We start from the raw sequence: 23,652 nt of genomic DNA, 5'->3' as shown, positions 1-23,652 counted from the left end.
GCTGATTTGACCACTGTACCCGCTGGACTTGGACCAATGGACTCGCTGCCTCGGACCAATGGGCTCGCTGATTTGGACCACAGGACCCATTTATTTGGACCATTGGACTAACTGACTTGGACCATTGGACTAACCGATTTGGACCACTGTACTCGCTGATTCCGACCACTGGACTCGCCTATTTGGACCACTCAGCTTGTTGATGTGGGCCACTGTACTTCCTGATTTGGATCACTGGACTCGCTTATTTAGACCACTCGACACGCTTATCTGCACCACTGGACTCATTGATTTGGACCACTGCACTCGTTGACATGGACCACTCAACTCGCTGACACCATGCACGCGTCTTTGCAGATACCTCTCAGCGTCATCATGGTTGTATACGCACTTCATGTCTGCACTGCTCACACCCTTCCCATCCGTGTTCGAGCGTACACATCTTAGTATGTGCAGTGTGTTTGTGATGTGTGAAAATGGACAGAGTATGGAAGTCAGCGGATCGAGCGCCCCTACAGCTGCCGGGGTCAAAATTCCGACGGGTTGTTGCCCGCCAGCACTCCGAGAGCTGCAGCAATGTATGGCGTGCATTGCAGCATGGATCTTATGCGCATGTGCGTCCCTTCGTCACTTACGGAGCGGATGGACGCACTGAAGGCATTCCATGTGATTGTACGAGCCGACATTTGTAGAGAGCGGGTTCCTGGTGTCTAAACCGCGCACATTTTACCACACGGTACATGCATTCCTTCGGGGTCGGCGTCCAACGTCGGTTTCTGACCGATCGCCCAGTCACACAACTCGAGACCAAACCACGTCATTCCGATCCCGAATCCAACCAAGATCAACCAACGACACGATAAAGCTTCTTATATTCAGAAGGCATGGCACCAAATCACAACTGGCTCTCGCCCAAGCGACAATGATTGCGGACAACGCCGAAGCTCTGTATTGGCGCGCGGCCGACAGATGGCGGCCAGGGCAGCGCCTAAGTACCGGTCGTACCCGCGCACCGGCGGTCCAGCGCCGCTGCGGGGCCAGGACGATCCAACACTGCGGTCCCGACGGCCCAGCAGGGGCGCCAAGGCGGCATTTTGATCCTCAGGCGTGCGTCTGAAATGCGGGGCCGCGCGGTGAGGTCGGTCGTAAGGGTTACCATCAAAGAAGCCAGAAGAACAGGGCAGGGTTCGTGATTGGGTTGTTGATTTGTGTTAGTAAACGGTGATTATTTATCCATTTCTGTCGACGAGGCAATATTGTGAGCGTCATTACAGATTTTGGAAAGCAAATTCCGTGCACAGTATCGCAGGTGCATGCCATATAGAACATTTCTAAGGCAGTCATTCATGTAAGGCCACTTAGCATGCTTGGATCAGACCATGCGTTTGCGTGCATAGATACGACACTTATCCGTGCGCATAAAAATCAAATAGCGCAGATTTCTCCAAAAATAATGTTATTGCCCCAGTGAAAACAAAAAAAACCGCCTTAAGACTGTTCTATACAATACCTCAGGCTTGTGTTTACTGCAACGAATAGCACTGTTAGTACACGTAGCTACTGCCCGGCCAACAGGATGTGACTATGTGACGCCAGGTATAAGATGACCTCACAAGAAGTTGTAGAACCCGAACGAACGACCTTAGTTGAACCTAACGATACAGAATAAAGAACAAGCCATCTAAGCAGCACGGGAGACAGGACAGGCACGTGTTAGTCCGATGTCTAACAACTAGATACGCTACGGTTGCCTGGAAGAATGACGTGCAGCAAATGGAACACCTTATTCGGTAATCGAGGAGGGTTCAGGTTACTTAAGCGCGCAGTTAAGCCACGCTGTGTATACCAAATGCGATGCACGGTGGTGTAACACATCACAATACGGCTTGCATCCACGTAGCCAAATACATAGACTTTATTTAACCGTATTTGATAGCTCGGAACAGCCTGGTTGCATATTTGAGGTCCGGGGGGGGGGGGGTCAGCCGCCCTCTTTCGCCAGCAAAACGCCAACGAGGTACAATTCAAAACGTGTTTTATTTAAAGACGCCAGCTTCGGTTATCCGTGTTGACTGGTGTTTCTAGGCGTTTTACAACTCACTGAAGCTATCGAATTGACAATGTTCCGGTGTCCCTGTTGAGGAGAGGGGGGGGGGGGGGGGGGGGGGGTGTTGGTGGGTGGGAGTTGCAGAATTGGATCCGCCGAGCCTGAAGCGGATACAGGAACGTCCGCCTGTCCCATACCAGAATCGCTACGGCGGGGTGCACCAGTGACGCTGGCAGTGGATTAATGTCGTAGGCCAGCTGCAAGTTGTGGCCGACTGCAGTTCACGCAGCCTTGAATGGATCTTTTGATAATTCCTCCCCCGGCTTCGGAGAGACAATGCGGTATACTTCCCCGATACGTTTTGTACTTGAAAGAAGCATGACTACGGCCGACCATAGGAAAGTTAATCGTAAATGACCTTTCCTCCAGAGCAATTATTATGGCGGGACTATAACTCAAACGCCTCAGTGTAACGTAACTGGCCGTACTTTGCAGCACCTTGTCTGCAGGTACCATACCTATGCCCGCGCTACCGGTAACGGGCCTGAGGAGCCCGTCACCAGCTTGCCACCGGGAGGGCCTGGAGGCGAAGCTCTAAAAGGTTGAGGGGAGGGCGGGCGGCTCTGAAGGGCGAGCCCTTAGGATGCAGGGGAGGGCCGGTGCGGCTCTGAAGGGCGAGCTCTTAGGATGAGGGGAGGGGCGGCGGCCTCCTCAGCACAGCCACTCACACGACCAGATGCTTGGAGCTCTTCTACCTTGTGAATGTTTGGCCGATGGGTCCTTGACGAGGTCAATGGTGCCCGCCTTGCCTCCCTTTCTTGGCGGTGGTGGACTGTGGAAGGGGAAAGTGCGTCAGACAGTCGCCACACGCGACGCGGGGAGGCGAGAGGCGAGACTGTCGTGAGTGGCGCTGACGGGCGAGGGGTCGAGCGGCGCCAGCGGTGCGGGTCATCTGTGGAGGCGACACCTGGCGTGGGCACGCCGGCCGCTCAACAGATACGGTCGGATCAGAGTCAGCGCAGTGCGCAAGTTCTGCGACGAGTACTGTACGCGAGCCCGGCGAGCCGCCGACTTAAGCACGAGCACCCACGTTCCCACTGACCAGCACGTCATGCTCCCACTGACCTGCTCTCGCTGACGATGTCAATTGCCACCTTCTCCGCGCTGATCTCCGCTAGCTTGGTCACCAGCTCGATCACGTGGGGGCAGATCAGAATCAGGTCGCCCTGCGAACGCACGGCAAATGTAGCCACGTCCCGCAGCTGCCTCATCCGCCAGGCTGAGTCAGCTGGCGCGTTCCTGCCGCGGCCTGTCATGCCATGCTCGCGTTGACGCCCACATAGGCGAGGCAAGGCCGGCTTGATATGCGATGTCGTGGTGTAGCAAGATGGTAATGACAACGAAATTTCGACTCCGTCCACTTTTCATATGTTTAGCGGGATGACGCCAGGGTCAAAGCCACTAAAGTCATGGTAAGCGTTACGGGTCGCCCACACCAGGGCGAGGCGGGAGTGCATATCGCCGTCCTTGGGTAGTGAGTGTATGTGGACGGACTAGCGTGCGCCGACACCTCTCTGGAGCGGAGAAGAGTACTAGGGCCTGGCTCTGACTCAGCACGAGGTATGCAGTCAATTTGGTGCAGAATCCTCACTGCTCTGGCGTTTGGCGACGACCGAAAAAACATAACCTTGTCACAACGGACGGCGCTTTACGACCCTATTTGATGCCATGCTTGATGCTTCTCAATCAACATTTAAATACGTCTCCCATTCGGCAGCTCCTCGAGTGAGCGACCCTTGCACGACCAGCTGCTGGAACAAGCAGCCGCTGCACGACCAGCTGCTCGAGCAAGCGCCCTTAAACGACCAGCTGCTCGAACAAGCGACCCTTTAACGACCAGCTGCTCGAACAGGCGCCCTCTGCACAAGCAGCTGCTCGGGCAAGTGGTCCCTGTGCGACCAGCTACTCGGGCAACCGGCCTCTGCGCAACCAGCTGCTCGAACAAGCGGTCCCTGTGCGACCAGCTGCTCGGACGAGCGGCCCTCGCACGACCAGCTGCTCGGTCGAGCCACCCATCCGCTGCGTTACCTTCTCCTTGCCGTTCTGTTCGGCCTGCTGTTTCTTGAGCAGCAGCAGCTGGTCGCTGACCGACGTCATCGTCAGCTGAAGGTTGTTCAGCGTGAAGCGGTCCTTCAGCTTGGGCTTGTCGTGCACGTCCAGCACATACACGCCCTGCTTGGTGGCGACGAGCCATCGCTGGCGCGGCTTGTAGCCGTGCCGGTCATACTTGGTCACCGGTGTCACGTACTGTCGGAGATGGCAGAGGCTTCAGAGCGCCGCATGTCACGCCCCGGCCGCAGGAACAACTGCTCCACCTAGCTCAGACACCTTATCTCATGACGTCATACCGTCAGCGTATCGTATCTGGTAACCACGAAAGTGGAGAGCGATTGGGCAGGATGACGTCATACCGCCAGTGAATCGTGTCTGGTAACCACGGGAGTGGAGAGCGATTGGGCAGGATATAGCGCAATCAGTTTGGGAAAGCCCAGTGTCCACATATGGCAATCGTCGCGCCTCTCGCAATGCAGTATGATATCTGGGACATCACCAAACGGATCATGTTCAGGGAGTGCGATAGTTTCAGGCATAAGAGAAAAGCGCAGGACCATATCTCTGGCACATGATGGGAGCCATGAGAACGCGACCTCCGCAAAAAATCGAGAAGAGCCGCACAGAAAGACTATGGCAGTGCCGATCCCGTTCACAACCTAGTTCGATGTGGCCCTCCATCTACTTCCATCAGGCCTCCATTGCGGCGGCCTTGACCTCACCTTGACCTCGCTGTTGTCAACCTTGGTAACGGCGGCGAACACGGCGCCCTTCATGGACTCGTGCTCGGCCGTCAGACGACTCTGCCGGAACGGCTGTGCGATTGTCTGCGGGTAGCTGGCCTTCTTGCCTGAAACGTGCCGACGAACGTCATACCAGGCGGTCGAGAGGAGGCTGTATATCCAATCGTGAAGGCGGTGAGTCCGTTCCACAGCCATCCTGTGTCGAAGGACCGCGGTCGAACGAAAAGATGGCGAGACTCTCGCCGGTCTAAGCAGCTGTCTGGTGAGATACTTTACAAACATAAATGACAGCTGGAATAACAAAAGTACAGAAGCACGAGTCGCCAAAACATTCAACTTTCCACTCAAAAACTTTTGAATAGGGCGTCAAGAGGCCAGATCGCGGAATTTCAGCGATGACAGTTCACTCCTTACGTCAGCCGAGGCTCTTAGAATGCACTCCCCATCGACTTAGACCGTCGTATTTCTCCACGTACCGATCACTGATCCGCGCCCCCTTCTCATTCCATCCCCGGACAGAGCACGACACACACGTCCAGGGCACTCACCCTTGAACAGCTTCTCTGCCAACACCTTCTGCTCAAACATGTACTTCTTGGGCGCTGGCAGCTTGTGCACGTACTTCCGCATCAGCCAGGTGCGGTGCATGGGGCGCAGCAGCTTGTCAGCCTCCAGACAGGGCGGCGGCGCCTTGGGCCACTTCTTCTCCAGCAGCTTCTTGGGCAAGGCGCGGGAGAGCCGCAGCAGCCACTCGCGACGTACAACCGCCACGAAGCGGCGGTTCATGTCCGTCACTGGGCCGTTGCGGGTCATGAAGCCCGTGATGAACCTGAGGGGAAACATCGCGCGAGTGTGCGTCATGGCTTGTTGAGACCGTGGCGGGGTGTTTATCTATTCGCGATGGTTGTCTGTTTGCGTGTTGTTTGTCTGCTGGTGGTGATTTTGAGTCGTTTTAAGAGGAATTGCTTATTTTGATTCCGTGGTAGCTTGCGCAATTCTCCGGCGTAGGTCGGAGTCATTTGGACGTTCATGGTGGCGTGGCGATTTGAGTGGTTAGTTGAGCGGCCGTAGTGCATAACTTGATGACCGCGTGACCAGGTTGAGCATACAAACTTTGAGCCCTATAGCCACGTTCTCAAATTTGCCTCAAACGTCAACTTTCCGGCAGCGTTGTTAAATATACGCACAGCCATATATACATGACACTATCAGGTGTACACAGCCTCTATCTGTCAATCAATAACCAGGAAGAGACCTACTTTCTGACGACGCCGACTGCCCAACGCCGTTTCTCGGCCTCCTTCTTCGCCAGGTGCCTCCTCATGTACGACTCGATGATGATCGCGCTCTTGCGCATCCTGCGAACAGGCAACGGTAGAGAGAATGGCCCATACATCAGCAAAAGCTGGCCGACCTCTTCACCATATGCAGTCGTTGCATGTCTAACAGAAAATGCACCAGTAACTCAGTGGATGTCACATCACGCCGAAGCAACGTGGTCTATGAGGGATGCTGGAAACTTTCCTAAGCTGCTCATAAATATGGTTGCACACATACGCTTAAGCTTGGATATCTGGACAGAAAACCGAGACAATCAGCTCCGCTGGGATTGGCCATGTACGCACAGATTTCCACTCCCGTGCGCCGGCATATAGATAAAAATGCAGCCGCGACTAAACGTCCTTGGAAGACCTCTGAGCGCGGATCACACCCATGGTAAGGAGACCCACTCACTCCTGGTACTTCAGCCTCTGCCTGCGGCCTCGCCAGATTTTGGTGATCAGGGTGACGAGCTCGTGCTTTCTCGCCTGGAAAGCGTCTTCCACGTCGAAGATGGTCTTTGGAAGGCGGATGAAGATCTTGGTTCTGAAATGTGTGCGAAGATTGGTCTGACGCTCCGGGTCCATGGTCCCGCATACCAGAAGCACAGGGGATATTCCGGTTGTCGGCTAAGCATGCGTCGTACAACAGGACTCCTCTGTTAACGTAGCGAAACCAGCATTCGTATGACTAATGTATCACAGTAAGACACATTGAGAACAACGCTTGTTGTGCGCTCTGAAATACACCAGATACATAATCCGTTGTAACCCGACCACTAACGTTGCATAATCTGCTTAGGAAAAAAACAGTCGAATGTATAGCAAGTTGCACCAACTCAAGACCCGCAGGAGATGTGTTTCTGCCATGCTTCACCCTCCATGTTGCAGTGATGCTGCGAGGCGCACGCACGCCACACCACAAACCCCACGGAGGATCCTGTGACATCCACAAACCGAGCCTGGTCTCAAAAAGGCAAATAGTCTCAAAAAGTCTTCCCTTCCCACCCCTGCACCATCACATCCGTCTTAACCCCGTAACCAAGGTCCTTCTTACATCGCCTCCACGCCGGCGCCAGCACTCACTTGCCCATGCTGTAGTGTTCGCTGTTGAAGCCGAGGTGCTTCATCAGCTTGTCGACGCCCTGACTGGGCCGACCACGGTGCTTGGGCCAGGTGTCGGGACACAGTGACTTGTACCGCTCCAGGAACGGCTCGAACGGCCGGCGGTAGGCGAAGCCGGCACGCCGCACCCGCAGGTTCTCCATCAGGCCCAGGTACTTGACCTGGTGGCTGATGATCTCGGAGTCGAAGTTGCCTGAAGGGGAGGGGAGGGCGGGGGAGGGAGGTGAGCGACACGCCGGACGCCGGGTAGGCTTTCCCTAGCGTCATCAGGGGAGGCCGACAGGCTGAGGGTCCGGTGGGGATATTAATCGGCGTCTTTAACCGGCAGCTCCTCAATGCCGAGGTTTCAAAAGAGGTCAGTAAAGCGCAAGCTCCATGAGACTCGGCGGCGCATTTTTTTCTGTAACGCTGAACTACCGATTTCGAAGAACTGCTACAGAACGGTGACTGACGCTTAGTCGGTATGGACAGTCATGCCGCACGGAGGTACGTACACAGATCAAATCAAAGTAGTAAGGAAGCACACCTTTTGCGAGTCCGCGTTTTGTCCTTGAAGATAACACCTTTAAGCTTAGCATGGGCATGTTAATCCATGCATCCTCTGCAGAGGTGCTATCGCCGTTATCAAATCCGTTCTCAAGTGCTGATAGCCCCTCTGACGAGCTGATTAGTTCGACCACTACACCAGGGTAACTGAGAAGTTACTTACCGATTACACCCCAACATCGCTGCCATGAAAGACTGCGTGATGTAACAGGAGGACAGACATCAACAGCCCACGGTGGGCAATATGATTTTAGAAGCGTAGAACAGCTTCCAGCAGACTCACGCGATTGTTTGACGTCGTTGGGCTTGATGCAGCGTATGTAGGAGGGTTCCTTCGACATCAGGATCGTCATGAGCTGGTCCAGGCTCTTCTTGAACTGCGTGCTAACCGTTTCCGGCATCTTCTTCCCTTGCAGCTCCGTGGGAGGGAAAATGTCCTACGTGACGATTAGAAGTCTGTTAACCAAAGTGAAAGTTGTCTTGGCCGTCGTCTAGACTAGAGGAACCCTGAACAAGTGAGCCAGACGGTAATCTTAAGACACGTCACCAGCCATTGACGCTACAGACGCCTTCAGTGAAACCAAGGAAGCAGCTGACCTGCACGATCTTGTTGGTGCTTTTGGCCATGACCTCCTTCAGGTCACGGTACAGCAGGTCGTTATTCTTGTCCATGAAGCCCTTGACCTTGTAGGTGACGTCTCCAGCGTAGTGCATCAGGCGGAACTCCTGCGAGGGTGAGGAGGAGGGGTGTCGGTGTAACGAGACCGCTTTGTGAAGTTCGCAAAACAAGTTTGAGTGGCCGAAGACAGAGCTGCAGTCAGTTTTTGGATGAGAGGGGAGAAACCTAGCGAGTTGAGCGTGCCAAGTGGCAAGGCCTGGTCGTAGTAGAAAAATCTGGGCGGTGGTTCAAGCGCAACAGGTATAAATGTTTGATTCAATCGTCAACGTACCCAAGGAAAACATTTAAATAGGGACGCTGAAGGCGCGACCTGAAAATTTATCTCCCAAAACTTGAACATTTCAACGCAAGCCAACAGTTCCCTACATCCAGAAGGCTGAAGGCCGCTCCACGTCGAGACACACGTCAGCTGCACGTTAAACCCAGACCTACCACTGCACCGACGAACACGAAAGGGCATCGGTGACCATTCGTGACTCTATTCGACCCCTCTCATTCCCCCGCCCCCGAAGCAGGACCCACGTCTCGCCCGATGGTCTTGCGAGCCTTGTTGTCGGCGCTCTCGTGGGCTACGTAGTGGGCGTGTGTTCGCAGCGCCTGCGTCATCTTGTTCAAGAAGGTCAGGTCGGTGGCGTCTCCCGGCCTCAGGCACTCCTCGTCCAGCAGCGATACGAGGCCTGGAGCGCGTGCACAAGATAAGACTGCCGTGATGTCGATCATGACGATGGTGTATTCGCTACGTGATTTAGGACTGCATGGAACTGAGCGTAGCGGTTTTGCCAGGGGGCCTGTAAGTCCGTTTAGTTTAAGCCAATCGGTTAACCACTGGCGCATCTAAATGTGCTATGCCGGTTTATCGTCGTTAAGACCGCATGGTCACGAGACGCTCATAGTCCCAAGTACGAATTTTATCCTTTTTACGTATTCTGTTGTAAAAGAAGCAACTAATCACCGCGTTCATCCGTAGCAACACCATATGGCCGCATTGACGGCGCCTTTGTTCTACAGTGACGTCAACGATATCAGCTCGCTAGACCGCCCAAGAAGCTGCGACCACGCTCTCACCGGTGTGCTTCCTTTCGATCATGTCGCAGATGATCTTGTTGTTAAAGTACTCCACGGGCACCCAGGTGATGCCTTCGGCCAGGTATTCCTCCTGTTCAGACTTCAGCGTCAGCTCGATGAACAACTGCTGCAGCTTCTCGTTACAGTAGTTGATGCAGAACTGCTCGAACCTGCACGGAAAGCGTAACACGGGCTCAGAAACATTCCAACTGCGCGGAAAAGGCAAAAAAGGCTCCGGCTCCCGGCCCCCCATGGTGGCAACAATACAAGCCGTGATGTTACAAGAGGTACATCTACCACACAGACGCACCCCAGGGCACCCCAAGACACTCATCCAGCACGTAGCATTGCCAATCGCCGCAATGCCAGTCGTCTCCTCCTCTCAGGAGCCCTCCCTCCACCTCGCCGGTCACGCTAGCGGCGGCGGCGGCCACTCACCCGTTGCTCTTGAACACCTCGAAGCCGTAGATGTCGAGGATGCCGAGCAGCGTATGGCGCGTCGCCTGGCCGTGGCTGGCCAGCGACGTGTTGAGCCGGCGCACCAGCCACGAGAACAGGCGGTCGTACACCGCCTTGCTTAGCGCGTCCCGGGCGTACGCGCCTGAGCAGAGGGAACGCGTCAAGACGTGGAAGTGGTCTTCTGGGGGATAACTCAAGAAAGCGCTCCTGTTGCGACACGGGCGGGAGGGGCGGAGTGGGCGTTTGATTGCGAGTGGATGCGTTCGGGGAGGCAGCTGAGTACCATCGCAAGTACACAAGCACGAGAAAGCGCTGCCCATCACGATTCACGCTCGGCGTGTATAACAGATGTCGTGTGTTTTAAACCATACCCCTTTACCACACGAAGAGCTGAAGTGAAGTGAACAAGTAACAGCAGGATGTCGTTCGCGCTAAGCGTCGCGCCTGGCGCCTGGCCTTACTCTGCTCCACTCCCAGCGTGGTGGTGACGACGTCCGACTGAGCCTCAATGGTCCGGTGGGTGAGCGCCTGCTGGACATCCGCCACGGGCACGCCTAGGACCTGCCGACCGGGGCAAGCGGCGTGAGTGTAGGCACGCGGCACAGACCACGCTCTCGTTCTGTGTGCAGGCACGCAGTCGATAGATGATACTGCTCGGCATGGTTTTATGTACAAACCCATGGCAAATATGCACCGCCAAGCAAGGTCAGCATCTTCTGTAAGGCATAGGAGGAAGCTGACGTAACATCTACTCATAGGCAAAAATACACATCGACCACGCACTCCGCAACTCTTGGTGTCCCAACAAAGTACGCGGGTGCGAAGCTGCCCTGCTGTCATAAGGCAAGAAACCAACCTCTCCGCTACCTTCTCACTACCTCCACCCTCCGAAATTACCTTGGAGATGCGCTGAGCAACCTCATTATTCTCAACCTTGCAGGACGTGCCGTTGATATCCTCGAAGCGGATGTTGCCCAGGTGGAGGATAGCAGCCACGATCGCCTGCACGTCGCGCTGCTCGCCGCTGCCGAAGCCCACGATCTCCATCGAGTTGATGACCGTGTTGTACTGGTCGCTGTCGTGCATGTTGTTGCGCATGTGGCCCGACTGCGGTAGCCGGGAGGACGTCTTCAGCAACACGGCGGGGAAGGGAACTTACGGCGGTTCAGGCCTCGACCCCGCCATGAGAATGTGTGCTTCACGCTCATGGGCTGCAGCCGATCGGTACCAATAGCGAATCATCTAAGGGGCGTTCTGTGTGTCCGATCTGCGAGCCGTGAAATGATGCGATCAGCGGTGAGAGCGTCAAAGCTGTGGCATTACGACGAGCTGACACGCCCTACTTTTGCAACACTCGCCCCCTCCACGTATCAAGCGCGAGCTAGTGCAGCACGTGCGATTCCTGGCACGAGCCGATGAGATGAACGACCCACAGATGCGGCAGTGTTTATTTTGGCATTCCCGCTCACCCATCCCGTTAGTGCGGCTCCGACGCCCATTCCTTCGCACGTGTTGCGCTCGCACGGGCTGGCCCACGCCCCACCTGCTTGGTGTAGTCAAAGGCCCTGGGATCTCGCTCGAGACACAGGTCCTTGAGCAGCTCGTCCGACGCCCCGGCCAGCAGCAGGTGGAAGATGTGGAAGTTGCACTCGCCGGGCGCCTGCGTCACCACGCGGGACTTCTCCAACAAGTAGTTCCGGATGTGGCCGCTAGTGGGCTCTCCCTACGCGCGGACAGAACGTTTGGTGAATGACGTGACCCTCCGGCCGGAGGTGGCGTGGAGGCGGACGGCGATGGCGTGCTGTTGACGTCGCTTGGCAGCGGCGTGGGGGCAGCTAATCTAACGACGCAGCGAGGCGCCCGGCCAACAGCTACCTTGCTAACCAGCTACGCTGGCTGTAACTGCGCGGCAGTCAGGCCGATCGTGGTGAGGTCCACAGCATTCCAGGGGCTTCCATCCAAAAGCATCACTCTCTGGCATAGCGGTAAAAGAGGCTCACACAGCACGAGAGCATAAGTACCTTAAATGATCCTCCCTGGTGTGTCTGCCCTGCCGCTCCCACTTATGAAGCATGGCAAAGCAGCACGGTGATACGACTCGGACCACGTCATCACAGGTATTTTTTGTTTCCAATCCGAGCCCCACCGCAACTCACCACAAAGTTGAACTCGACATCCATGTACTTCCCGAAGCGGCTTGAATTGTCGTTGCGCACTGTCTTGGCGTTGCCGAACGCCTCCAGCACCGGGTTCGACTGGATGAGTCGGTCTCGCACGCTCTGAACGTCCCGCCCCGTCCTGCTGCATACCACGCCGATGTACTGCAGAATCTTCTTCGAGGCTTCAGTCTTTCCCGAGCCAGATTCACCTGAAAAGAAAGGGATGTCATGAATACATTACAGGATTTGGTCGCCATGCATTGTGAAGTAGCGTAGGATGAGGCTTCGTATTTGAAAGTCAGACATCTGAGAGTAATCTATAACTGACGGTCCGCGACGGTAACAGAATACAGCGTAATGCTACCGACTAGACTTACTTGGGAATTAAATCTATTTAATTCTGGTTTTAGAATCAGTTCACTGCATGTGTATTTGTGACTCTCTTTGTGACACCTCAGCGAATAATATAACACCCACATCCTGGATTACTTAGCGGGGATTAGCATACCTCAGCTGTCGAGGATGGTCTGAGCCTTGTAGATAACCTTACTGACAACCATATAAGAACACCCAAGAACAACACATATAGCACCGTCTGATGTTTGTTTGACTGCACTGTCCTGCCCGGCCGTCGGGCTCCAAAGTCCAAAGGTAATCTCGGCGTCATGCTTACAGCTCCTCGCCATTTAAAACCGGAGTTGGCGACGAGCACCGAGCCCTACTCTTGAACACCGATGTTCTCAACTGACGCCCACACACAGTCCTCAAGTGGGGGCTGTCCAGGCTGTTATGACCTCACAGCCCCGCTGACGTCATGAATGTCTGGCTGAGGGCTGGAGCCTGACCGCACGTCTCGCTGGCTGCTGAACAGCCAGAGCGCCTCGTTGGTGGAACAACTGCACGGTCAGCACACTCTCCTACAGTCTACTAGCCGGACAGTGAGCGGCGGGACTCGGCTGTTTGTCTGACGGCCAGAGCGCCTGGGTGGCCTCGGGGTTCAGCTGACAGCCTCGGGCCGGCAGACCGCCACACTGTTTGCCGACGGGTAGGATGCCTACCGGCAGGTCAGACCTTCGGGCGACAGACCAGACCGTCTACCACCAGGCCAGATCGTCTCCCAGCAGGACTGACTGTCGACCGACATGTCGACAGTCAGTCAAAGGTCAGGTCGACAGGTCGACAGTCAGGTCAGACTGTCTGTCGACAGGTCAGACTGTCTGCCGACAGGTCAGACGGTCTCCCTGCAGGACTGACTGTAGACCGACATGTCGACAGTCAGGTCGGACTGTCTGCCGACAGGTCGACTCGCACCCAGCCATGAAGTGCCCGCCGGGGTCGATCGTGGCGTCCACGCTCACGGATCTCCGACATGCCAGCAGGGCTCATGAGCACGGCCTGATAGCAGACTATCGGCCTCCGCTATCGCCTATCAGGCTCGTTCAGCTACCAAGGCTCATGGTCAGTCGGAGCCGACACTCCTGCCCATCTGATAGTGTGGCAATGGTTCGGCGCGGCCTGAGAGCAGCGAGCCGAGCCGTCCCAGGCTGGCATGGCCCCAGACCACCGGTAAACAATAGTGGCATGATTGTTGCGTGCCGCGCTGAATGAACCGCCGCGCCCGAGGGGAAGGTGACGTGAACGAAGTGTGCGGTATCGTCGCATCTGTTTCGAAACAGATCCAAGAGCGGCTGAGTGCACACGGAAGGAGCAGGGATAGAGAGCCGCGGAAGCGATGCCATCGGGACCGGTGAAAACGTTATCGGATTCTGAAAGCTTAGGGAAAGGCATGTGGACGATACCGCTCAGCCAAAAGAGAATAGAAAGTCCGAGTGCACCGTAAACAGCGCCGAAGGCAACAGCGACCTTCGAAATTTAACCACAGCCGTGCCAGATGACTGTCAGCTAAAGGTATATTCGCCGCTGCACACCAAAGGCCGAAAATAACCAACAACCCTGACCATTTCCAAGCAGGAGCACAAAAACTTGTCGACGCAACCTTCTGCCGGCCAGTTTTTCACCCCTCAGCGCGCATCTCCGTGCACAAAACCTCGAGTCCGCGCGGGCAGACGCGGACCTGAGCTGCGGCGGCCCGCCGGTGGGCGTGCCGCCTGCACCGAGTTTGCTGCACCGCCTGCACCGCCTGCACGGGAGCTGCGCCGCCGCTCCCGCACCGGCGCAGCTCTCCTGCCGCCGGTCACCGAGAGGGCGGCGCAGCTTTCCGGCCGTCGGCACCGCGCGGGCGGCGCCGGCCTGGCGCGAGCGCTGTCCGGCTGAGGGGGCGGGAAGGCAGGCGTCCATGGGTGTAGGGAGGTCAGGGAGCGAGGTATGAAAGGAGCATGAACATCGAGGGATGTGTATGTGTGTGTGTGGGGGGGGGGGGGGTTAGGGAATGAAGGATGTGCAGAGGCTGGGGACTAAAGGATGCAGGGTGGTGGGGGATTGAGGGATGAGGGGGGGGGGGGTCAGAGTGCCAGAGATGGAATAAACCCGAAGACCGAGGATACGGGAAAATCAGAAACCGAGGGACGCAGGGACCCAGGGATAAAGGGGTGCAGGAGACCGGGTTCTGTGTGTGGGGAGGCGAGGGATCGAGGGATACGGAAAGCCCAGAGCTCACGAGATGCCGGGAGCCCGGAGACCGAGGGATGCGAGAGGTCATAAACCGAACGATGAGAGAAACCCGGAGGCCGAGAGGTCAGTTCGGGGAGGTCAGAGACCACGTATGCGAGGAGGTCACCGACAAAGAAGTGCGGAAGGCCGGTCGCTGCTCATGCGGGAAGGGTGGAGATCAACAGCCGCAAGGTCGGACAGTTACCGGTCCTCTTGGGAGCTGATTCCATCGAGCAAGCCCATCTGGCTAAGTCTTCTGATCCTCACCACCTGCGGAGGCCTGCAGTTGAAAGGCACCGCATGAAGCACAGCGGACTTTTCACACATAGATTCCTGCGATTGCACGAGCCGTCTAGGGCCGAGGGGGGACAGAGCCGCAATGCTCCCAGCAGTCCGTCAGGAGCGCATCCTCGGCGCGTTTGCACCGCCGCATGGACTTTATCCAGCCACTTGCGGTGCGTAACAACGACGTTCTGCGGTCGCCTCTCCCAGCACCGCTGAAGAGAGGGAGCGGGACGCTGCGGTTGCCGTCCATCCGGCTGGAGAGTGACGTAACACTCGGGTCCAGACGAAAGCGAGCGTGATTGGCCGCGGCTGGCTCAGCAGAGGCGTGATTTAATTGGGTCACGCGAGGTGGCGCCTGTGTGTTTGCCGCATCGAGCGGAACCTCGCAGACTGGGACGTCGTGCACGGCTAGCTCCAACGCTTGTGAGGAAACGGGGATGTCTCCACCGCGACGATGACGGACAGAGTGACGCCCAACAGCCAGGGAGACGATCGGCAGCTGCTGCAGAGGTGCGCAGGTGCGCGCGACACCAGGTGTGGTCGGCTTACCTGAGATCAGGATGCACTGGTCTCGGGTCTCTTCCACCATGGACGTCAGGGCGCCGTTGATGACCGCGAATCTGTCACGGGAGGCGCGTTATCGGTATATCGATACAAATATCAGTATCGCTAAGCGTCGGCACTCTCGTCGCATGGCACCCTGTCATGAATAAGATGCATTACTTCCTGGCTTTGAACAGAAACATAAACTGGAGTTTTGATTAAGACCATCCGTCTTTCTTTTGGCGTTAACAGACGCTTTCAAGTACATGGAACACCAATAAACACATGCGATCGATTAAGTCATTAGCGGCCCGTTGTGCCAGCCGGTCCTATCTCTCATCCTGATATCGCTTACATACTGCCGTTGTGAACGTGTGCTCTTAGGATGCAGGTGTACCAACTGATCCCTCTCAACGTGTTGAACGCAACCGAACGCAGACGCGAGGAGCAGCACACTTACATGTGCGGGGGCAGTTCGTAGTAGTTGACACCTCGGTACTCGTTCACGCGCTTCTCGCCATAGATCCCGAGCTCCTTGTACGGGTTGACCGAGACGAGCACGGGTCCGATGTACGTCTGTGGACGGCAGAGACGGTGGACGGTGCGTCACAGGGAACGCGCCGGTCATCGCGGGCCCAAGGGTGCCCCGCTGTGCGGCACAGGCGGCCGAGGCAGGCGACCTTCTGGGCCCGCCTCCGTTGCCGTTGTTTATCGGCTGGAGCCGTGTCAGCACTTAAGTGCCGTCGGGCGGAGGGGCACGAGATTCCACCGGCCATGTATGGGCAGATCTTTGTGCCGGCTTCACACCGCGTCCGCGATGGGTCGCGCCCAGGTCGTGACCGGATTATCGTGGCGTTCGGTGAACGAGGGGTTCATTGTATGTAGATGTATCGTTCGTAGTGCCGCCAGCGACAGGACGTCCCCATCACCGGCAATACATGGCAGACGAGGAAAGAATCACCCACGGAACAGGCGGAGGGACATTTTGATGCACTCAGATGCATGCATAAATAAGCAGGTCTCCAGTTATGCTTGACGCTACGAGTGCCAGTCTATATTGGACACCTAACCGGAGGAGGTGGCGCATATATTACATAACAATCCACGGATATAGCTCTCCATAATCCATGGAGGGGATTCGAGAGAGGACAAACGTTCATGTATGGCCAGTCGTGGTCTTCGCAGCCGCACCTAAGACCTTACGTAAGTCTGGGATTGGTCAATGTGGTCAAGGAGCTAAAGGCATTTCTGCCTCTCCCAAATGAATACAAATTACAGCCCTGTTACAGCCTTCTCACTAGGGACGTCGCTTTATATACTTTCGGTAGCCCCGAGCCCCCCTTCCCCCAACAGCAGTGCTGATTCGCGCCCCCCTTCCCCCCAATGCGCTTATGAACCCCCTCAATGCCTATGAGTAATGCGGGAATGCAGGGCCAAACACATACAGGACAATTAACTATTGGTGCTATATACCAGGTACCTAAGCACTTCACTAATAGAATCATATATATTTTGTACCAAATAGTATTCTACAGGTACCTAATTTGTTCTCATCCTAACTCCTTCATATGTTAAGCTCTTGTCTGAAAATGTTTGACAAGCGTCTGAAATAGCGCCCGGATTGGAATAAACAACCATTAACTGCAGTATATGTCACTTTTTTAAAAGTACAGGGTCCCTGGTAAAAGCTAACGCATAATTTCAACCAACAATGTCAAGTGTATTTGTCGCACAGTCGTGGCTATGGTGGTCATATGACACGATCAGCGACTGCGGTAGTCATCAGAGATTCTCACTAAGGTTTGCTATGATTTTTTCCTGTAAGCAAACCTCAGTTTAAGCTTTTCATAAAGAAACAACTCCCATCAGCTTGAAATTAAAAGTCATTTCTCCGCAGGAAGACAATTTTCAATCTACGAAATGCAAAACAAACTTTGTCTTAAAATTTCTACTTAGAGGAAGCAAGTTCAAGTGTCCGAAAACCGGGGAGAAAACAGGTTTTGGGGGGTAGGTGAGGTCAATTTTTTGGGGGCTGAGCCCTCCAACCGATTTTAGAAAGTGACACCCCTGCTTCCCACATATCAATGATCAATGAGTGCGGTCCAGCAGTGCTTCAGTAGCCTAACTTTATCTCCCTTTGACAGATTTGGACGCATTCAACCGGCTCCCGACCGTGAAACCAGAGCTGAAATTCGCTCGTTTGGTATTATTCACAGGCTCAGAATCGCTTGGTATTGTTTATCGCTTGGTAAACACAGCACATGTCCTGAATAATATCTTTCATTAACGACGTCATCACTTGTGAGAGAAACAACAGCGCGCTCCGTAGCCTCAGGCGCGTCGGCTACCAGATGGCCCTCGGCAGTGGGCGCCGACGTCATAATGACGTCATTAAGTGGCACCAGGCGCGCGACCCTCGGTCGTCGCGCGCCGGCAGCAGCTGTCGGTAGGCGCAGTGACGGCATCAGGTGACCGCGACGCAGCCTCGCGCCTCAGTTCGCACCTGAAGCAGGTGCCGCCACCCTATCCCTCGCCCACCCCCGTCCGCTCTCCAACGTGTCGCAACGTCCCTTTGTGGCGGTGCAGCGTGCACGCCAACATGTATTAGCGAGAGCCGGCTGCCCCGTCGCGCGGGCCGCGGCCGGTCGCAGATGTTGCCGCACTCGGCTCGTGCATCCACGCCCGGGTTGCCGTGGATAAAGGCCCCCTGTCGCCGGCGCCGCCACTTAGGGCGTCACGGTTTGACTCACGGGCGCCTGCACTAAATCGCAGGAGGAGCAGTCACGAACCCATAGACTTCGGTGGCTACGGACCGGGAGATTGGGCTCTGAAGCTCGAATGAAGGCGCGCATTGCGGTTTAGGCCCAGGCTGGCGACCGACGTGAGAAGTGGGTCTATTTTTGGCGGGAGATTGGGTAACCACGCGCGCAAAACTCAGCGAGGACTGATGCGGCACGACGCTGAGCCAACCGATTATATCAGCGGCCGGACGCGCCAGTGTATCTCCGGCTGCGTATCATAACAGTATGCTACGTATGTTATAAGGGCTTCCAGCGCGGAGCGGTGAATAAAAGAAGAGCGCACGTGTTTGGAGGAGAGTGGGATTGTCCTTTGTATCGCGACTGCGGTGGTACAGCGTCACAAGTTTGATGCTCGGAACAAGTGTAGATGACTTCTCTCATCCCCCAGTTGAAAGCGTTCCTGAATTATACATGGGACGGCGATGTTGCGCGTGCAAACAAGAGAGGAAGACCTGGGGCAATATGCAATGCAACTGATACCAGCAGAGGGCACGGCAAGGGCATGCATCAGTGCGATAAGCCTGCATCCACCATACTCCACTCCGCCCGCCTCGACACTCCAAGCGGAGTGGCGCTACGGCACTCACATAGATGAGGTCGGCATTGAAGCGTTTCCTCATGTTGTCCACGAACGCCTCCTGACTCTGGTAGTCCTCCAGCAGGACGAAGTCCTCCACACCGATCGTGTGCCGGTGCTCCAGGGCGCGCTCCATGGCGACCGGTCACGAGTCACGATCACGGGTCACGAATCGCAGCCTTCGGATTACGGGTCACGGGCCTGCTCGCAGCGGCACGCGGCTCCTGTCGGCACGGACACACGTGTCAGCGACGTGCGCTCGCGCGCGGCCCGTCACCCGACCGGCACATGGAGGCATGCCGGAACAGGGGCGGCCGCTGCAGGGAGCTGGAGGGGGCGAGGGGGAGGGGGGGGGGCTGTGCAGCTCGTGGAACCAGAGCGTCGAATGCTACCCAATACGGTCGATGCTCTCCGACTCTGTTTGCTTCGTTATAATTGGATTGCTTCTCAATGGTCGCCACTCGCAAACAAATGACATTTGAGCGGAGCGACAAACACGGCCCGAGCCACAGACGGACCGGCGCGTCAGCTACCCCTCGTGCCCCGGTCTACGGGCCGGCGGCCGGGAGACGCCCGCCCGAGCGGTGTCCACCTCCCGTGCTGCCACCCGCTGTGGGGTTTCTGAGCGAGGGGTGCATGGGTCGCTGATCGATACACCAGAGGGCGCCCAGACAGAGCCGCTCCCGTCCGGGGGTAGGGGTGGGGATGGGGGTGGGGGCGGGGACATGACTGGGGCCAGACTGTCCAGCGTCCGTGGCGCCTGACGGGCCGCCGCCAGCCGGTCCCGATGGCCCACCTGTCGGCGGCAGCTGCATGGGATAGGGGCGGGCTGCGGCTGCCGGACGGTTTGAGGCTCTGCTTTAAACCCAGCCCCGTGTGGTTATCGGCAGATGCTAATGCCCGTCTGTATTCGCGATATAATACGATGCAATTACGGGATGCATGATTACCGGCATGATGAGTGGAATTCGGTGCTGCATGCAGTTCTGCAATGCGTGAATGCACGCAATTTGCAATTTTGCCAACTTGCGGTCTCCCTTTGTTACAAATATGGCTGGATTACTGCGATTACTGGGGAGGGGGTGGGAGGCTGGATGGGTGGATCGGGCCGCGTCTGGGAAGGTCAGGTCAGACTGCGCCAGACCAGGCATAGCAGGGCCTGACCAGCCCCGTTGTGGCTTGGGCAAGGCGTTCAATTCTACAATAGAAAGAGATAAACAATTCATGAATATATTTTACATTCACAAAACTGCACATATCTAGAAAAGCAGTACGTTGTATTCAGAATCAGTACAGACTGTAATTTACTACACAGCCCCCCCACAACATGCTGTTAGGCTCCCCAGAAAAGCTCGGTCAGGGCCGGCAGCTTATTATTATCAAGACTAATACCAATCGGACATTGCGCAACAGTAAACCAAACTAGCATGACAGATTTAGTGAAATCGGCGGAAGAAGTTCATGACAAGACAATGGCATGGCCAGCCGTAACTCATCCGCAGCGATGTTACAAAAAGTTCCGCACTTTGCCACCGGGATCGTCAGATCCCATCAAATACAATATTTACTGAAGACGCTGCCGTAATCCATAAATAACAGACAGGTATAGCATATGCATGCCCTGAGTGTGCATCGATGATAACGTTGCTCGTGTTGTCTCATAGTTCTTAATTGTGAGAAAGAAAGAGCGCATTGCTCCAGTTCTCGAGCAGCCTGAAGTGCCGCATAGGATAGCGGCATTGTGAAGTTACAGTCATTACACTGGAGCCAGTGCATTCAGCCTTTCAAGGTTGTCCTTTGGCGACCTGACAGTGAGTCCATGTAGTAGACAGCTTCGTGCCCTACAATTCAACTGCAGCATGCAAGGCTTGTCGGCCAAGTGACGCCCGTCAAGGGCCCGGTGGAGCGCGTTAGCCAACATATGGGGCTAGAGCAGCCGCCGTCGTGACAGCGTCCTCGCATGACGATACACATAACCGGGCCGTGTCAAGGCGAGACGAAAAACAATTGTGAAAGTCGGCCGGCCGTGGCAGGAGCAGACGGTTGAGCAGGCTGTGCCCAGGCCTGTTATGTCGCGAATGACAAGAGGTGCGGAGAAAGGGCGAGAGCGCGTGGAGAGGTGGGGTAAAAACTGGACCGACTCGGCCTACGCTGGGGGCGCGCCGGAGGAATGGGCTTTTTTGTCGCGCTGCGCGCTGTTGACATGTTGGTGGGGTGCGATCATCAACAAAGGCAGGCGGCGTGCAAAATCGCGCGCGAGAGAGAAGGAGAGAGAGAGAGAGAGAGACAGAGGGAGAGAGAGAGAGTGAGAGAGAGAGAGAGAGAGAGAGAGAGAGAGAGAGAGAGAGTGAGAGAGAGGGAGAGAGATATGCGGCAAGCATGCACGAACGCTGCACACGTACAATCGCGTTCACATCAACTAACTGCAGCCGCATCGAGAATTCGCCAACGCCCGGTGGAACGACGGCGATGTTTGCCGCCGCCCCCCACCCCCACACAGATACACCTTCTGCACCGTGGTAGCAGGCGATAGACAAGCCCTTCCTGTGTAAATACACCTAGCGTTTTGCTGGCGCCTCTGCAGGACAGACTGGGTGCTCCCGAAGAGGCCTCGTGGGATGTCGATCAGTGCAGACCACACACGCAGGAGCTCACGTGGACTTCGAGTCACTGCGGCGGCGAAGCATAAACATTTGCGTTCAAAGAAAACGTTGCCCTACCCCATGAACCCATTTTCGTTTGCAACCCAACGAAAGGCTACCCCATGAGCCTATTCTCAGACCTTTTGAAGATACGAGGGTGTAATGCGTTGGTTGAGTTGTGGAATGCTCAGGAGCGAGGGATAACGAGTGGGGTGGACGTGGGTACTCACGTACGTTCTTTCGGACACAAATTTCCGTTTCAGCGAACACATTTATCAACAATCTTACAGGAGAATGGTGTCCGCTTCCGGCCTACTTTTGACACACTCCCTGCCTGCGCTCCACCTTTCGTAGCACGGCAAAGGTGGCCGGCGAACCGCTTACCGACACGAGCCACGTGCACCGCTTGACACTCGCGCGAGCCGCCGGCTGTCTGCCGTTAACTGATCCGCACCGCGGAGCACAAAGCCAGCCGCCCCGCCGCGGTCCGGGCGGCGGTGACAGTCCGCACGGTTGCAGCCGACGCCGACCACCGCAGCCTCCTCCCGCCGCCGGACGCACCCACCGCTGAACGCACCCGCCGCCCGGACGTACCCACCCCGGGCACCGAGCGTACCGCGCGTACCGGACGTCCTCGGCGGTCTCTGCTCTGACGCGCGCCCGGTGCCAGGCCGGCGGGACCGGAGGTCGGCCGGGCGCGTGCTGCCAGGCGCGTCAGAGGAGTCCGCGGTGGTCTCTGACGCGCGCCAGGTACCAACCCGGCGGGACCAGAGGTTGGCCGGGCGCGTGCTGCCGGGCGCGTCAGAGGAGTCCGCGGTGGTCTCTGACGCGCGCCGGGTACCAAGCCGGCGGGACCAGAGGTCGGCTGGGCGCGTGCTGCCGGGCGCGTCAGAGGAATCCACAGCACGTCCGGTAGGTGAGAGGAGGAATGCAAGCTTTGGTTGGTGATATGATCTGTGATGTTAGGACGGCTTACAGGATGACCGCCGGTGCGTGGTTGATGTGGTAGGGGGATTGGCAATGTCCGGAGGCCGGACTTTGCGTGATTTTTGGTGCGAAACGCGTGCGTTGTTGGTTGGGTGCGTCAGCTATTTTTCTCTCTGCAAGAACTATGATTTCTCAGAAATCGGCCTAAATACCTATAAATGGTACGTAATGTATGACAACCATCCATAAAGCATATCGTTGCATGACTAATTACGTAAATACAGTTGATTAGCAAGTAGTAATTAAGTACGACTCTCACAGGTCCCCATCCAGGCACGACTTTAACTCTCATGCTACCCAGCAAGACGCAGTTTCCTTCGTGGCGAGTATACTTCATGACAGAGGAAATTGCAACGTATCTGCGTATTTGCTAAATAACGTGTAATTCTCACAAATCATTCGGAATGCCCGAGTACGTGTGACAACAAAAAGGTTCAAACTTACATTCCAAACAATTACTTAACGTCTGCTTAATACCATGAAGTTAAAGGCAATATTCTTCCATAAAGAATACCATCCTCTTGACTTCTTTGAATCGCGTAATAAACGTCCGTAAAATTTCCATGTTGCAGATAATTGCATCAACCCAAGTCACACGTTTTCCGAATCTCGCACATTATTGCTACTGACTCCTGTGACAAATGCTTCCACTTCTTCGACTCGCGAAACGCTTAGGGGAAAACGGAATAACACCACCCCGACGTTAATGCCACGACGGCACTGGCTGCACATGGTCCCCGCGCTAAAACGCGACGATCCTCTCTCTTAGTGAAGTGTTTCGGGCATGCTAGGAAAGAAAAGCTCCCGCAACAAGACAACGGTATTTCAGAAAAGTGGTTACTTCATCCTTACTACACACACCACTCAAAAGTTTGTCAGGTGTCTGTTTCCATGCAGTTGTACTCCAAGCTGAAAAACTAGGGCACTTGAATTTCGCGCCAGCTGTAAGTTTT

The 23,652-nt window shown here is 55.8% G+C and overlaps 1 protein-coding gene across 1 annotated transcript; it reads right to left on the bottom strand.

Moving 5' to 3' along the window:
* Positions 1-3,141: 3,141 nt before the first annotated feature.
* LOC119111919 (unconventional myosin IC) lies at positions 3,142-19,294 on the bottom strand (the record flags this gene model as incomplete). Its single annotated transcript, XM_037235793.1, is given in 19 exon segments — positions 3,142-3,273; positions 4,136-4,354; positions 4,882-5,009; positions 5,451-5,731; positions 6,162-6,260; positions 6,637-6,768; positions 7,308-7,539; positions 8,176-8,329; positions 8,490-8,618; positions 9,094-9,248; positions 9,637-9,806; positions 10,075-10,237; positions 10,557-10,656; positions 10,993-11,202; positions 11,639-11,818; positions 12,252-12,463; positions 15,699-15,769; positions 16,153-16,268; positions 19,081-19,294. Coding segments are annotated over 19 exon segments (2,994 nt in total). The 3' UTR covers positions 3,142-3,156.
* Between the last annotated feature and the right edge of the window lie 4,358 nt (positions 19,295-23,652).

Source organism: Pollicipes pollicipes, unplaced genomic scaffold (assembly GCF_011947565.3).
Source record: "Pollicipes pollicipes isolate AB1234 unplaced genomic scaffold, Ppol_2.1 Scaffold_7261;HRSCAF=8764_pilon_pilon_pilon, whole genome shotgun sequence".
Lineage (NCBI taxonomy): Eukaryota > Metazoa > Arthropoda > Thecostraca > Pollicipedomorpha > Pollicipedidae > Pollicipes > Pollicipes pollicipes.
The sequence above is the reverse complement of the archived record's forward strand: the minus strand, read 5'-3'. Positions and strand labels throughout refer to the sequence as shown.